This window comes from Acomys minous (assembly GCF_964271855.1).
Source record: "Acomys minous genome assembly, chromosome: 4".
NCBI classification, from domain to species: domain Eukaryota; kingdom Metazoa; phylum Chordata; class Mammalia; order Rodentia; family Muridae; genus Acomys; species Acomys minous.
Window position 1 is genome coordinate 104,664,610 of NC_140486.1, and position 15,234 is coordinate 104,679,843.

Sequence of the window (15,234 nt, forward strand, 5' to 3'; positions counted from 1 at the left end):
AGACATGCTTTAGAGACATTTCATATTTTGTATTACATTGGAAAGCTATAGAACCTTTCAGGTAGTGCTCAAAAACTCTACATTAAATCCTCTTCAACTTCAGTAGAGATACATAGAACTGGCAACATCTAAATAATTTTATTTCAGGTTTATTTAATGTGTATGTGTTTTTGCTTGAATGTATGTATGTGTACCACTTGTGTGCCTGATGCTCACAGAGGTCAAAAGAAGGCATAAGATCTCCTAAAACTGGATTAATAGATGGCTATGGACCACCACATGGGTTCTGGGAGCCCTACAAGAGTAACAAATGCTTCTAACTACTAAGCTATCTCTCCAGACTCAGGATGGTGGCATTTTCGATACTAGACCAGGAACATCTGACAACAACAACCCCCCTGAAAAAAAGAGAATATCCATGCTCACAGATAATACAGCAGAAATCATGGAGTTAGCAGTGTTCCATGGGTTTGCATTCAAAAGAACCACATGGAGCAATGTATATCAACATAAAAATGAAGAAATTAAACAGAGAGTCAATTCAGGCTAAGCACTTAATATCATTTTTATACATCCTGTGCTAAACTTAAAGAGGCTGTGTTAACCTAGAAGGAACCCAATGGTCTCTAGCAGATAGGTTATCTATTGTTTTCAACAGGACTATGGGTTAAAGGACAAATAAAACCAGTTTTTCATAGTGATAACTGTTTGCTGTGCATCTGTGTCACAGTATATAAAATTAAAGTCTGACTCATAAAATTATGTTAATTTTCAACCATGTTTTAACTTCACAACATATTGGTCCTAAAGGTAAGTGATTCATCCCTACTGACTACGTGAAAAAAAACCAAAGCAAATATAAAAGACCTGAATATTTGCAGGACTGACTTACAAACTATCCAGGTTTACACAATCAATCCCAATTCTTATCTTTTTCTAATAAAGTAGTAATTAAGTCTGAAACCTGCAGACTGTATGTGTGAACTAAATGTGCTCACCATGGCCTCTAATGAGCTTAAGGAGCCACCATCGTGTTAGAGACAAGAGACAGAAGAATGTTTCTAGGTAAGTAGCTTTGCCCTGGTCACACAGCAGACAACAGCAGAGCCAGTTCTGCTCAGGTGGCAGAAGCAGACATCAAGAGACCAGGGTAGAGTGAGCAAATTGCAGGCACTCGTCTTCACTGACAACTTACTGACTTGGAATCACCACAGAAGCACACTTCTGAGCAAGTCTGTGAGGCCATTTACAGAAAGCACTGAGGAGGAAGGCCTCACACTGAATGCACACAGGCAACACCACTCCAGGGCCTGGAGTTCTCGGCTGAATAAAAATGAGGAGTAAGCTGAGAATGAGCAGTCATCTCTCTCAGCTACTTGGCTGGGGATCCATGTTAACAGCTTCCCCACACTCCTGTTCATGATGTCCCTGACATGGTGGACTGCACCTGCAAACTGAACCTAAAGAAACCCTTCCTTCCTTCCTTAAGTTCCTTTTCTGAGCCTTTTGTCAAAGCAATGAAAAAGTAACTAATACCGCTGTTTATATGAAAAGAATCAAGGAGATGAAGCTTTTAGCGTTTGATATACATGTGGTGAAATTTTAAATAATTAGAACACATATTTTCTTCACTATTACTTACAATATAACTCAAACATTCAAAGAAACAAAATCCAACTACAAAAGGCATTGAAACAGTGCTGTTCTACATTTTAAAGGCTAAAAATTTAAAAGAGAAGACAAAAATAACATTATTTTTAATAATGTTATATGAATTGTATTACCATCACGAAAGATTTTGTAGCTTATGAGTTTAGATAAAAGAAAAGTTGTACAGAAAACAACCAAAGAATATTACGCATAGTCACTATCACACATTCTTTAACAACATGTCATGCATTTTAATGTGGCATGTCAACATTTTGCTTTCTTTTTCTTAAATTGTGTGCCAACAGCTTTTCCTGAAAGCCCTAGGCCTATACAAAAACACTTCAGGTAGAAAGAAATGGTATGACTCAGTGTAAATGAAGAAAATTCAACCAATAACTAAAATGCCAAGTTTCACAAGCCATGGAGATAAGTACAATTAACTGTTAGCAACACATAGGCAAAGTCAAGGTCAGTTACTAGCAAGTCCAAAATCAAAGATGATAGAGGTGCTCTTCAACCACCGCTAACTGGATGTACAGATTTCAAGTAGCACAAAGTCACTCCCTGGTTAGACCTGAGGGTGCAGAGAGCTTGTGGACTGTTCACTGCATTGGTCCCTGACAACCTTATTAATTTATTATTTCTTGTTTCAAACACATGTTAATTAGTTAAATAATAGTCAATATAGGTTTTTAAATACATATAAAATTTTTCTTCATTTTATATACAAATTTATGGACAAGAATTAGCCAAACTCAGTAGAATACCTCAGCCTCTGTCCAGTTTCTGCTAATACCCTATAAAAATTAAGGACAAAGGAAGTTCGATACTTTTTCCAGTCTTGGAAACCCCACCTTCTCAATTTCTCACTATTCTTCAGTAGCTCTTGATTAGACTTGTTTCAACACTGCATATTTCCATGAGAGGCTACCTCACTAAGGCCAGTTGGTGGGATACAGCAAATTTAGAGGCATTGTCCCAAATCAATCTTTGATGACTATGAGTGTCCAACATTTTAGGACCTTGGAGCATGGACATCTAGACCAGGTGTCATTCTCAAAATCTATGTGTCACCTACATATCTCGCCTGAAGCTCATATGTACAGCTGTCAAAGCTCACATTTTAACCTGTTTGGTTGTTCTTGTTTCTACTACAATGGCTGAGCATTTTCTTCTAACTGTACCTTAATAATTTATTATTTTATGTTTCAATTACATGTTAATTAATCAGATAATAATAATTATAGGTTTTTAATAGATAAGATAGTTTTCTTCATGTTTGCAAATAAATTTTGTACACAAATTTCTGGACAATGGTCTAAAACTTAACTAAAAACCAAAACCATTATTCTACTCATAAAAGTGAATGATTAGCAGTCATAGCAACAGCTCAGTTGGTAAACTGCTTGCCCTGAAAGCTTGAGTTCACCCCACATAAAAAGCACAGCATGGTGGTGCATACCTGTCATCCCAGCACTGGGGATACAGAGACAGGGAAATCCCTAAGACCCACTGATGAGACAGTCTAGCATAATTGGTGAGCTTTAACCCCGTGTGAAACCCTGTCTCAAATGAGGTAGACAGCATGTCTGAAAATGACTCATGATGCCCTCTGGCCTTCATATGCATACATATCCTTGTGCACACATATTCATACACACAAACACACATATGAACATATATATACAGAATAAACAAGAAACGGTTAAGAATTATTTCAGTGTAGCTTTGACTGCCTCTTTCCTTACCTTCCCAACAGCTCGGTCTCTTTCCAAGGATGTCAGCATTTTCTCCTTCAGTAAAGCATGGTGCTTCTCATGTAACACCCTTATAGTTGGTTCGTAAGATGCATAATGCAATTTCAGCCTATAAAAGTAAAAGGCCAGCTGCATCATCAGAGTAAAATCATTAAATCAGTGATTTTCATCTAACATCTAATATTTTTTTCTCCTCTTTCATCCAATTTTTGTGTGCTTATGAATAAAAATAAGTAGCCATGTAAAGGTCAGCATGGCAGGGCTAAGAAGCAGAGAGTGCTGTTTCCTGTGTAATTTCAGTCTAGTTTGGGTGAGGGGTGAATACAGACTGGAAACCATATTTTCCTTACCTACTCTCCTATTTACCAGCAGCACTTTTTGCTGTGTTCAAGTATGCACTCATATGACTGTTGCAGTTCTTTGAAATTTAGAGAGTATATACTGCCAGAAAAAAATAGTACTATGTGCCTGTAATCTCAACACCCAGGAGATGGAGACAGAAGGACCATGAGTTCAAGGCCAGTCCCAGCCATATAGTTAGTTCAAGACTAGTCTGGGATGCATGAGACCTTGCTTCAAAAATGGAAATCAAAATTTTAAAAAGTGTTAAATATTCTTATATCAATTAACAATTCTCAAAAAAAAAAAAAAAGGAGGGCCACAGAAAGGACAGGAGCTCCACGAGAAGACATTCAGATCCCACTACCCAGGGCACAGGGGGGCCTGTGGAGACTGAAGCACCAACCAAGGACCATGCATGGACTGGACCTGGGCCCCCTACACAGATGTAATCAATGGACAGCTTGGTCCTTATATGGGTTCCCTAGTAAGGAGACTGGGGGATGACTCCGCCATGCACTCTGTTGCCTGCTTTTCAATCATTTTCCCATTCTGAGGCTGCCTCACCAGGCCACAGGGAAAGAGAACGCATTCAGTCTTGATGTGACTTGATGTGTTGGGGTGAGTGGGGTGCCCCTTCTCTGAGGAGCAGAGGAGAGGTGATAGGGGAAACAGGGAGAGACGTGGGACAAAAAGAAGAGGAGGGAGGGGGCTATGACTAGGATGCAAAGTAAATAATAAAATTTTGAAAATTTTAAGAGGGTAGTGCAAACAATATGTAAATAACAAAAAACCAGAGGTTTCATTTACACCAAAAAAAGATACATGAGCACATGTTTGATTAATGTCATATTAAGAAAATTAAGTATAAAATATATTTTTAAATTAATGTGTCTGTGTGTCTGTATGCTGCATGTGCGCAGGTGCCCAAAGAGACCAGAAGAGGGTATGAGATCCCCATGGATAGGGAGCTACACATGCTTTTAAACTGCCTGGAATAGGTCCTGGGAATGACACTCAGGTACTATGAACATGCTCTTAAGTATGGAGCCGTTGCTCTAATGCTGAAAATAGTTTAATGTGTCATAACAGATAATACAACTTAATATAAACACTTTCAAAATTTTGCTTGATTACAAAATGCCTTCAAACTATACTTTAATTTTTACTGAAGGATATTTTATATAAAGTAAAACATATAGGTCCCAAGTATCAGAGTTAGAAGTTTAGATTAATATGCATATCCATTAAGATCATATATTTATCAAAATATAGTAGTATTCCTAACACCCCAGAAACTCTGGGATTGTATAGTTTGTGTCAGAATATTTTCTTACCGAAAGTTCTTTTCTTTCACTAAGCCCAATGTTTTTCAGGTTATTCTGTACCATATATTGGTAACTGCATTTCATTCCGTTAGTGATCAGTATTCTCTTACATATATGCTCATTCTTTGTATAAAAATATCGTAAGTGTACATTGCAGTGTGAGCCTTTGGATATTGGAGATGCCAAAACTACAGGACAGCTACTGAGGAAAGCTGTAGGCACAGGATGAAGCCAGAGCCAGAGAGAGGCTACATGCACTACAGGTGGTGGACACCCAAGGGCGGGGCTACTCAAGACCCTTGTAGTAAAGAAAATTCGATCACAAGTTCCAGACACCAGATAAGCACATGAAGGGTCAGCCATCTGCCCTACTGGGTTTTAGTTTGCTTTGGTGTGATAATACTTTGTTATACCACCATTCCTCCTGTTTGGAATGGAACTATTTACTCCATACCATTATATATTGTAAATATGTACCTTTTTTGATTTATGAAGCCTCACATTAAAGAGAATGCTTTGAGTTCTAAGTCAATTGGGACTTTTGAACAGTGCTGGAAATATTAGCTACTGTGGCGACATTGCAAGTTCAAAAAATTTTATTCAGTACTATGAGATGGTAGCCCATGAGCACAAGGGTATAATCTTAGAATTTAAGTGTAAAGTGTAACTCACAGCTTCATAAATTTCCATACTGGGTCTCCAGATATTGGTGTTGTTAGGGAAGGCAAGGGAATCTTCAGGAGCTTGACTCTAGAGCTTTTTTCGCCTGGCCCCTCTTCTTGCTCACTCTCTATTTCCTAATTGCAGGTAAATGTGATGAGCCAGCTTCCCATACCTGCCCGGCCATGATGGCACATATCCCTCTATCTATAAACCGCAATAAACCTTACCATCCCCAAATTCCTTCTTGACTGGTGTTATGTGATAGCACTGATAAAAGTAACGAGTTCACTGTGCCCATTTTAGTTGCACATTTAACATGTATGAGATATATATTTAAATATAAACACCTAGTCTTGATATTGGATATCATATATTTGTAATACCCTTGTCAACACATAATGGCTTACATTATCTTAAAGCAAACAGAAGGTCACTTTTTTAAGGGAAATAAAACTGATTTCTTGCTTTACAGAAAAAGAACTGAAGGAAACTAATGAAGGAGGAAAAGTAAGCCTGAATAATGCCTCCAAAATAGCTTCTAAAAGGGCACTCATAAATTGAAGCTAACTTAGGATATGCCTTCTATCCCAGCTAAGTGCTGTTCTTTGTTCTTCATGGTTCTTTTGGTGAATATTCTGTGCTCCTACATCACTTGGTGCTGCTGGTCCTAGAACTCTGTCTCCCAGTGGCAGCCTGAGGACGTTACTCATCCTCAGACGTCAACTCACTGGCAGCACACTTTTGAGGCCCTTCTCTTATACCATACTCACCAAGGCTGTGTCCTGACTGACATTTCCTTATATTTGTGTTTAACTTCTCAATTACATACTCCAAAAGAATGAATATTCCTTCAATTCAGGGGCCTAAACTTCCTAGCAAATAGACTTAACGGACAACTTTATTTAAACAGTCATGCTGATCAAATCACGGTCATGTCAATTACTAGGCTATTTTTATCACAAAAATATATATATCATAGGTATAACATATATGATTCTATAGATAGATAAGGTAAAATAGAGAAGATCTTCAAAAACCTCAAAGACATACATAATATGGCATTTAAAGATCTTTACATTATTCTTTGACAATAAGACAGGTCAACTCCAGGCAACACCCAGCCTACCTCAAAGAAGATGATGAGCATCAGTGAACCTCCTTATGGAGATGGCTTCAAATGTGAGGAACCAGACAGTGGACAAAATGTCCTCATTTCTGGTACAGACAGAATTCTGCCTAAAAATGGGCACCCATAGATGTAGGCAGAGTTGATGGCCAAACTCTGCCAAGACAGGGTAAGCAAGTCCTCAATAGTTCCTGCCTCACAAATATGTCTTTCAAATATATTGGGCCAGAAGGCTGATGATGATGCTCCAACATAATAGTTTTGGTTGACTGTTCAGGCAGCAAACTGTCTCTGTCATTGTCTAATTTGGAAAGCTGCTAGCCTGCATTTCCTGTCTACTCAGATAATTAACTTTACTCTTTCTCAAGTGGCTGATGGGGTTGAAGACCAGGTAGTTTAGTTTTACAATTAAGCTTAGTTGTTTAGGGGTTAGGATGGTTTTAGGTGTAGATAGATATTTTAAGTTAAAAGATGAGATATGATAGATATTCATTTACAGTCAGAATTTTAGACACACCAAGATAGAAAAGATGTTTTCTTCAACTTGCCAAGTACAAATAGTCAAAACACTATGAATGTAACATTTATATAATTCATGATTGTTTTGTTGTTCTTCTTGCTATAGGTAGTTTACTGTTTATATGTATAATAATATAAATGTATATGTAAAAAAAGAAAAATAATAAAAACTAAACAGTCCTGCTCTAGGCAGACCCCACTTTGGTGCACATGAGCGCCTCACCCTTTGAGGTCAGTGATGAGCCTGTTCTTCTCCTGCACTACGCGCTTATGGTGCATGCGATGGAAGTTACGCTCTTTCTGAGTTTTCAGCAGCTCTTCTCTGGCCTTCCTGAAAAACACCAACAGCACCAATTTTGAAAACCACTGCTACTTTCTTCCCAATAAAAGTCCTTAGTGTTCACTTCAAACAGTGAGTGAGCCAGCGATAGCACAAAGATAGCACAGAAGGTGCTGGGTTCTCACTGAACGCCCAGCATTGCTCTTATGGGGTCTTACTCTACATTGTTATGAAAGAACAAAGCCTATTGAGAAATATGTACCAAGAGAGGATCACAATATATACAAATGTGTGTATAGATATATGTGTGTGTATATGTATGTATATGTGTATGTATGTGTGTGTATATATATATATATATATACATATATATATCCTTGTGAGTAACTGATCACATATATGGAATTTCAATAAATAAAAAGTTAACTATTAAAAATATGAACATACTAGAGATTCAGTCAACATGGAAATATTCTTACACTGGATAAGTGTACAAACTTTTGAATAGAGCAAGAAAGCAAATTCTGTTTATTGGCATTCTATGTAAAGCGTTAGTGGGAGTGTTTCACTTAACTTCAGTTATATGCTATTCACAGTAAAGGATGATATATAAGGAACAAAACACAGCTCTCTATCCATGTTGGGCAACTAACAACAAGCTGCTTCCTTGAATATATATGAATATATATCAAATGAACTGATGTAGAGGCTGGATATGCTACATTAGGATCGGAAGGGACGGAATCTGCTTTTATGTGTCACAAATACTGCAGAACTGAGATTGACAGAGATGCACAGAGATAAGCCTCAGAACCAAGCTGTGTCAAACTGTGAGCTTGTGTCTGGGTTGCTGCCAAGGAAGTTTGTGGGACAAGTTTAGGTCTCCACGCTCCTGGTGGAATGCATATTTATCAGTGGGACTTCTGTCCATAAAATCAAAGTATCAGTATTGTGTGGTCAAAGAGACATTGATACAAATACTAAGTCTCTTCTTTCCCATAATCTTTCCATTCTTGTTGTATTTTCTTTATTTATCTTTCCTAAGAAATTCTGAGTCTTCATCACACATAGTGAGTGAAGTCTAATAAACACGAGGCTAATGGTGGCCATCTTCCATCCAACCCTCAGCCTCATATTCACGCCAACTCCTTGGTATGTGCAACCAATCATGACTATGTTCAGACTTGAAACTCATCTGAGGTCACATCATGTGACAATATTAAGTATTAAGTTTTATAGCTTTTATCCAAATATGCACAAACGTGTGACATTAGCTACAGGAAAAAAAAACAGTAAAACCCAAGAAGCCATACCTATTTGCTATTTTCCTCAGTGCTATGACAGGGCAGTTTAAAGAAAGGGGATTTATTTTGTCTCACAATAAGAAGTCACAGTGACCACAGCAGGGAAGTGGTAGCGTCACGTGTGAGGGGCACCAGTCATGTTGCAACCCCAGTCAGGAGGCAGAGTCAAGTGAGGTGCTGGTGCTCAGTTGGCTTCTCCTTCTTACTCCATCTCGGGCTTCAGAACATGAGATGGCAGTGTTGCTAGGTAAGCCTACCAGAGAGCACCACATAGACACCTTAACACCAAAAAAGTCTTTATATCTGGCTTGTGGTCACACAGGGAACTTGCCCAAATCATACATCCCAGAGTCTTATAACCTTTTCTTTGTCTTTTGTGCACAAAAATCACATCCATTTGTCAAACTTGAGTTACCAAGAACCAGAACTACAGAAGACAAAAAGCAAAGTTAGTATGGCCAAGGGAAAGACAAAGAACAGCCAAAAGTGGGAAAAATTTTAAATGACTAAATGTTGAGTAAGGTCTGGGTAGACAACAAGCATGGCTGTGACTCTGAAATCATCTGCCCACTGTGCCCACAGACCTCCACTAGCATCAGCATTTCCATGGCATTATAAATACTTAGTATAACAGAAGAGTTATATTCAGTTCTTCTAACAGATTTGTCTTCCAAAATAAGGGATGTGGCAATAGGTAGTTAAATTGCTTCTAATGGTCCAAAGATATGAGTATATGATTAACACTGTACATCTGAATAAACAAACTTGGGGATGGAAGATGGTTTGGCAGTTTTAAAAATGCTGCCTCTGCAAAGAACCTGGGTTTCTATCCCAGCATAAGCATTCATTACTACAGTTCTAGAGTTTCAAAAGCCCTATTTTGGACTCTGGGTACCGCAAATACATGGTTCATAGACATATATACAGGCAAAGCATCCCTACACATTAAGCAAAATTAAAATAAAATTTAAAAAGTAAACTTTCGGGAGTAAGAGATGCTTCAGCGGATAAGAGCACTGGCTGCTCTTTCAGAGGTCCTAAGTTCAATTCTCAGCCCCCAGGCAGTAGCTCACAATCATCTATAATGGGGTCTGGTGCCCTCTTGTCATACAAGTATACATGCAAATAGACCATAAATAAATAAATAAACCTTTGTAAAATTTATACTTTCATAAAAGTATTTTTAAACAGACCATTGAGGCTGTCTTGTTTTTAGTTAGTAAATGACTTACATAAATATATACTTTATTTCTCATATTTGAAATGTAGAATCTCAGTAGTTTGAAAAATGATTTGAAAACTAAATCCTGCAAAGGTCCCTACCCAGAATCACAAGTGTGAAGCATTACCTCACCTCGCTTTTCAATCCACATTTAGAAAGCTATCTGGGCTCATCCCAGGAAAGAGAGCAAGGAATTGACTGAAGTGTTAGACTTTAAAGGTTTTCTGACCATTAAATTGGTTTTCAGGGACTTGCTCTCTGTTTGCACAAATGAAGTCTACTTGGTAAAACAATTTACATTCATTTCATGCTGATGCTTCTCTTATTATGACCTTTCTGCTGCCAGTCTGCTAAATAAAAGGAAATAGAAGTTGGAATAAAAATAGGATAAAATATTCATGTGAACAATTAATATTTTAAATCCATCATATCTTCTCATCACATTAGTACATCTTTATGCTAAAAGGGAAAAAAAAACCCTTTATTAACACATACAGCAAACACTGAGATTCCCTTTCAAGTTCAATGAGGAGTTATTCAGTGAAACTATCTATTTAAGCTTGTTTCATAGGGAATATTCATTCATACCTTGTCTTAATAAAATGATACAACAATTATCAAGCCTCCCCATTTAGGACACCAACACCAACCCATCTATAATTCAACTACATAAACTAAGATCTGTGCAGTCTTAGCACACAATGAAATTCAATTTTTCAGTGTACAATGAATATGATTTAGTATCACAGTCTTAAAATCATCTTTAAGTGCAGAGTCCCAGTGAAATAATTTTATCAATAAATTTAAGCAATTATTTTGGGATGGCTACTTAGTAATGAAGTTATTGAATTACTTCATTATCATAATTCGGCAAGAGAAAGCACAGAATTATTTGTTTACTTGCACCAACCAAAGCAGGCCATCCTTGCCACATATTTTTCTCACTGATAACAATAATTAGATAATTACCAAGTATTTCATTATCCTCAGTTGCTGATAAATGAATTATACTGACCCACAAAAATTAATACTGGAATAACTGTTGAACAGCCAAATGGAATTCAGACAGATTGAAGGAAAACTTCATTTTATTTTTCACTGCAAAAGGAAGAGGTATAGCCATGTCCAAAAAAAAAAAAAATACCTTCTTAATTTAACAAGCAATTACCTAAACACTAAAGCATGAAATTTTATGGGCTTCGTTATTATCTTTATTTCCACAGTGTTTATTTCTGATAGTCATTAAATTAAATGGGTCTTCTCAAAGCCGGACAATCTTTGACCTTTTATAGAAGTGAATTTTGTACTCAAATTCAGAACCCCTTAAGAAAGCACCTGGTTTTTCCCCTCCATATTAATTGGCATTTAAGTTTAACTTTCTTGAGGCCTATACTTTCTGGTAGAAGGTAAGAAAGTGTTCCATTATTTTTAGAACAGTACTTCTCTGTCTGTAAGTTGAGTTCTCATCATTATTTTTCCTTACATATGTGGGGTTCTTTATTCACCCTTTCTGGCATGAGTTATATTTCTTTAGTGTAAAAAGATTCAGAAAAAAAAAAGCAATCCTCTAAATATAGCTTGGCAAAAGTGACTTAAATTCCCACCATGAAAACAAAAAACAAAAAACAAAGCCTACTCCCAAGTGTTATGAAGACAAGAACCATCCATTAACAAGCCTAAAAAGTATTAACAGCCAACAGCAACCTAAGTATAGCCACCCAACCATACAAGCACCAACTATGTCTAAGGCACAAGGACAGGCCCTGGGACATGATGGCCAGGAGGTCCATCCTTTATGAAGCCCACAGATGTTAACTCAATGTAAAAAGTTTACAAGGTCTTTCATAAATATTGAGTATTAAGTAAACAGAAGTACATAAATAACTATAGAGTGCCATGCAAAGAGAGGACTCGGAGTTATCAAGACATTGACCCCTCCCTTCAGGTGACGTGTGTATACATATACACACAGAAATGCCGCAAACTAGATGCATCTTCAAGTCTTCGGTCACGATCTCACCTGTGGCTTTCTATAAAAATTAGAAAATTAATTGCAAATTTTATGAAAAGACAAAGAATCTAGAAATAACCAACATATTTGAGGAAAGAACAAAGGTACAAATACCATACACACAGCTATACACATAATTTTTTAAATAAAATAAATCTTTAGAAGATAATAGTAATAAAGTCAAATGCAGAGCCACAGCCTGAGGGGAAATACTCATAATATTCCAAGTGTTTGTATCTCAAATAAAAATGTATAAAATTCAGTAACAAAATAAACAACCTACGTAAAAATGGCAATGCCAATACCGAAAATATCAAAGGGACAATAAGCACAAAATACTGTTTGTTATTACCTATCCTTAGGAAATGACATATCACAAACACAAGACACTGCTACCAACTCACTAAAAGGCTAATGTAATCAAGACTGAGCCCCAGAGTCCAACTCAGAGGTCCCCATAATATGGGACCCACATGGAGACTGAGCGGCCTATGAACTACCTATGACCAGGGCCTCTAGTTCCTCTCCATGCATGGTCCTTGGCTGGTGCATCAGTCTCTGCAGTCTCCACTGGCCCACTAATTGATCACTTCCCCCTGGTGGGGGCGGCCTTGCCAGGCTACAGAGGAAAAGAATGCAGGCAGTCCAGATGAGACTTGATAGGCTGGGGTCAGATGGAAAGTGACTGGAACTGGACAAAGGCTCCCCTTTTCTGAGGACTAGGGGAGAGAGGCAGGGAGGGCAGGGCCAGGAGATGAGGGAGGGGGCAACAAGTAAGTGTGGGTGTAAAGTGAATAAATTAAAAATAAATAATTTTTACTTTTTCTCTCCTGCTTCTCTTTCTGGGGTACCCCTTCCACCCTTTCCCTCTCCCTTGCCCCATGCTCATTTAATAAACTCCGTAACTTACCTTATATAAAAACAATCCAATGTTCCTCATTTTTTAAAATATAGGAAAAGGTAGGAATGTTAGTATTCTGCTTCAGTCTGCCGACCTGTGATGTCACTGCTTACCTGCCAAGGGGGCGTGGAGACCTCCATGTGGCTCCTGTGTGCACTGGTGTGTTTCGACACCCGCCCCCCACCCCCACCCACCCACTCCCACACTCACACACACTCTCTCTCACTCTCTCTCTCTCTCTCTCTCTCTCTCTCTCTCTCTCTCTCTCTCTCTCTCTCTCTCTCCTCTCTCACTCTTCTCTCTCTCCACTCTTTCTCTCCCTCTACCACCTCTTTACTTTCTCTCTCCTGCTTTTCTCTCTCTCTGGGGTACTCCTTCCTCCTTTCCATCTCCCCCCATGCTCACTTAATAAACTCCATATAACATATAAATACATACATACATACATACATACATACATACATACATACATACATACATACATTTTTTAGGCTAAAGTAGAAAAGACTACCAGTACTGCGTTGGGGGCTGGGAAGCACCTAGAATGCTCACACACTGCTAGTAAGGAGCTGACAGCCTAAATTTAGTGTTGGAGAGTGAGTTGTTGTTCCTTGTAACGTATAACATCCATCATTGACCAAGAAATTCCACTCCTACAGGAAGAACATCATGACGGGTGGATCTGGACCCAGGGGGTCTGCTCAAACTACTACACCAACCAAGGACAATATATGTAGTAAATATTGAACCTCTACTCAGATCTAGCCAAGGGACAGGACATTCTCCACAGTTGTGTGAAGAACAAGGACTGACTCTGACATGAACTCTGGTGCCCCATATTTGACCACGTCCCCTTGGTGGGAAGGCCTGGTGGCACTCTGAGAAAGACCAGGAAGGCTGCCAAGGTGAGACTTGATAGGCTGCGACCATGTGGTGGGGGAGGAAATCCCTTTCTGTCACAGACCTAGGGGAGGGGAATAGTTTGTAAGAGGGACAGGGGGAGGAATGGGAGAAGATAAGCAAGTGGATAACAATTTAGATGTAATCTGAATAAATTAATAAAAAATAATATTTGTGCTTTTGATAAAGAAACATTCAAAATGCTGAAAAAAAAAGAAAGAAATTCCACTGCTAAGATTCTGTACAAAAGAAAGGAACATGTGTGACTGCGTGGGTGCACACATGTGTATGTGTGTGTGTGTGTGTGTGTGTGTGTGTGTGTGTGTGTGTGTGTGTTTGTACATGAGAAGTCAAAGCTGGTTATCATCCTCAATCACTCTCCAACTTTTTTGAAGCAGAGTGTCTTCCTGAAGCTGAGCTGCTGATTCCTTTATATTGGCAGATATAGGCTTCCACTATTGCTATCTCCCTGGTGCTAAAATCTGGTGTAGACACAAGCCGCTTGCCTGCTCTTTTACGAATGCTATGGGTTCAAATTCAAGTCATTCTGATTGCACAGCAAGCACTTCACCAAGTGAACCATCTCACTAGACCCAAGTCCAGCCTCTTATCTTTCTAATAGTACACAATTGTCAACTATGTTGATTTTGACTGTCACATATTCCTGTTAGTGAAATGCACTGTTTGTGTGCAATGGGATTCTTTCACTTAGTGTACTGTCCTCAAAGTTGATTTGCATTGCCATACATTGCAGAATTTCCTCCATTCAGTAGTGTAATAGTTACCACTACAGGTTCTGAAAGTTGGAGTAGTATTTTATTGTACAATATATGAAAATTTTAACAAGTAATGTGTCAATGGGCATTTAGATTATTTCCTTATCTTAGCTCTTATTAATAGTGAAAATAGGAATGTTAACTTTTCTTTGGGATCCTGGTTTTAGTTCTTTCAGAAATCACTATACTGCATGTAGGTGGTTCTGCCTTAATGTTCTGATGGTCTTCTATATTGTTTTCCAGTGTAGTTACCTCATTTTTTATTTCCCAACAGCAGTGTACAAGATTCCAATTCCATATCCCTGCCTATACTTGATATCACTGGCTTTGCTTTATTTTTTTCATAATGGCCATCTTGAAAAATACTAAGTAATTTCTGGTTTGGTTTTAATTTTGCATTTTATTGATTTTTGGCATTGAACATTTTTTCGCATACCTGTTGCCCTTTATTTTTCTCC

The 15,234-nt window shown here is 38.1% G+C and overlaps 1 protein-coding gene across 4 annotated transcripts in view; it reads right to left on the reverse strand.

Annotated features, from left to right (window-relative positions):
- Positions 1–15,234, reverse strand: part of SPAG16 (sperm associated antigen 16) — an 819,872-nt gene that overhangs the window by 762,725 nt on the left and 41,913 nt on the right. For all 4 annotated transcript variants that reach the window (XM_084779848.1, XM_084779847.1, XM_084779851.1 and 1 more), the window contains exons 6-7: positions 7,606–7,713; positions 3,399–3,516 (exon numbers count right to left, since the gene is read on the reverse strand). In XM_084779848.1, the coding sequence (XP_084635974.1) occupies positions 3,399–3,516; positions 7,606–7,713 (226 nt within the window). The remainder of the gene's footprint in view (positions 1–3,398; positions 3,517–7,605; positions 7,714–15,234) is intronic.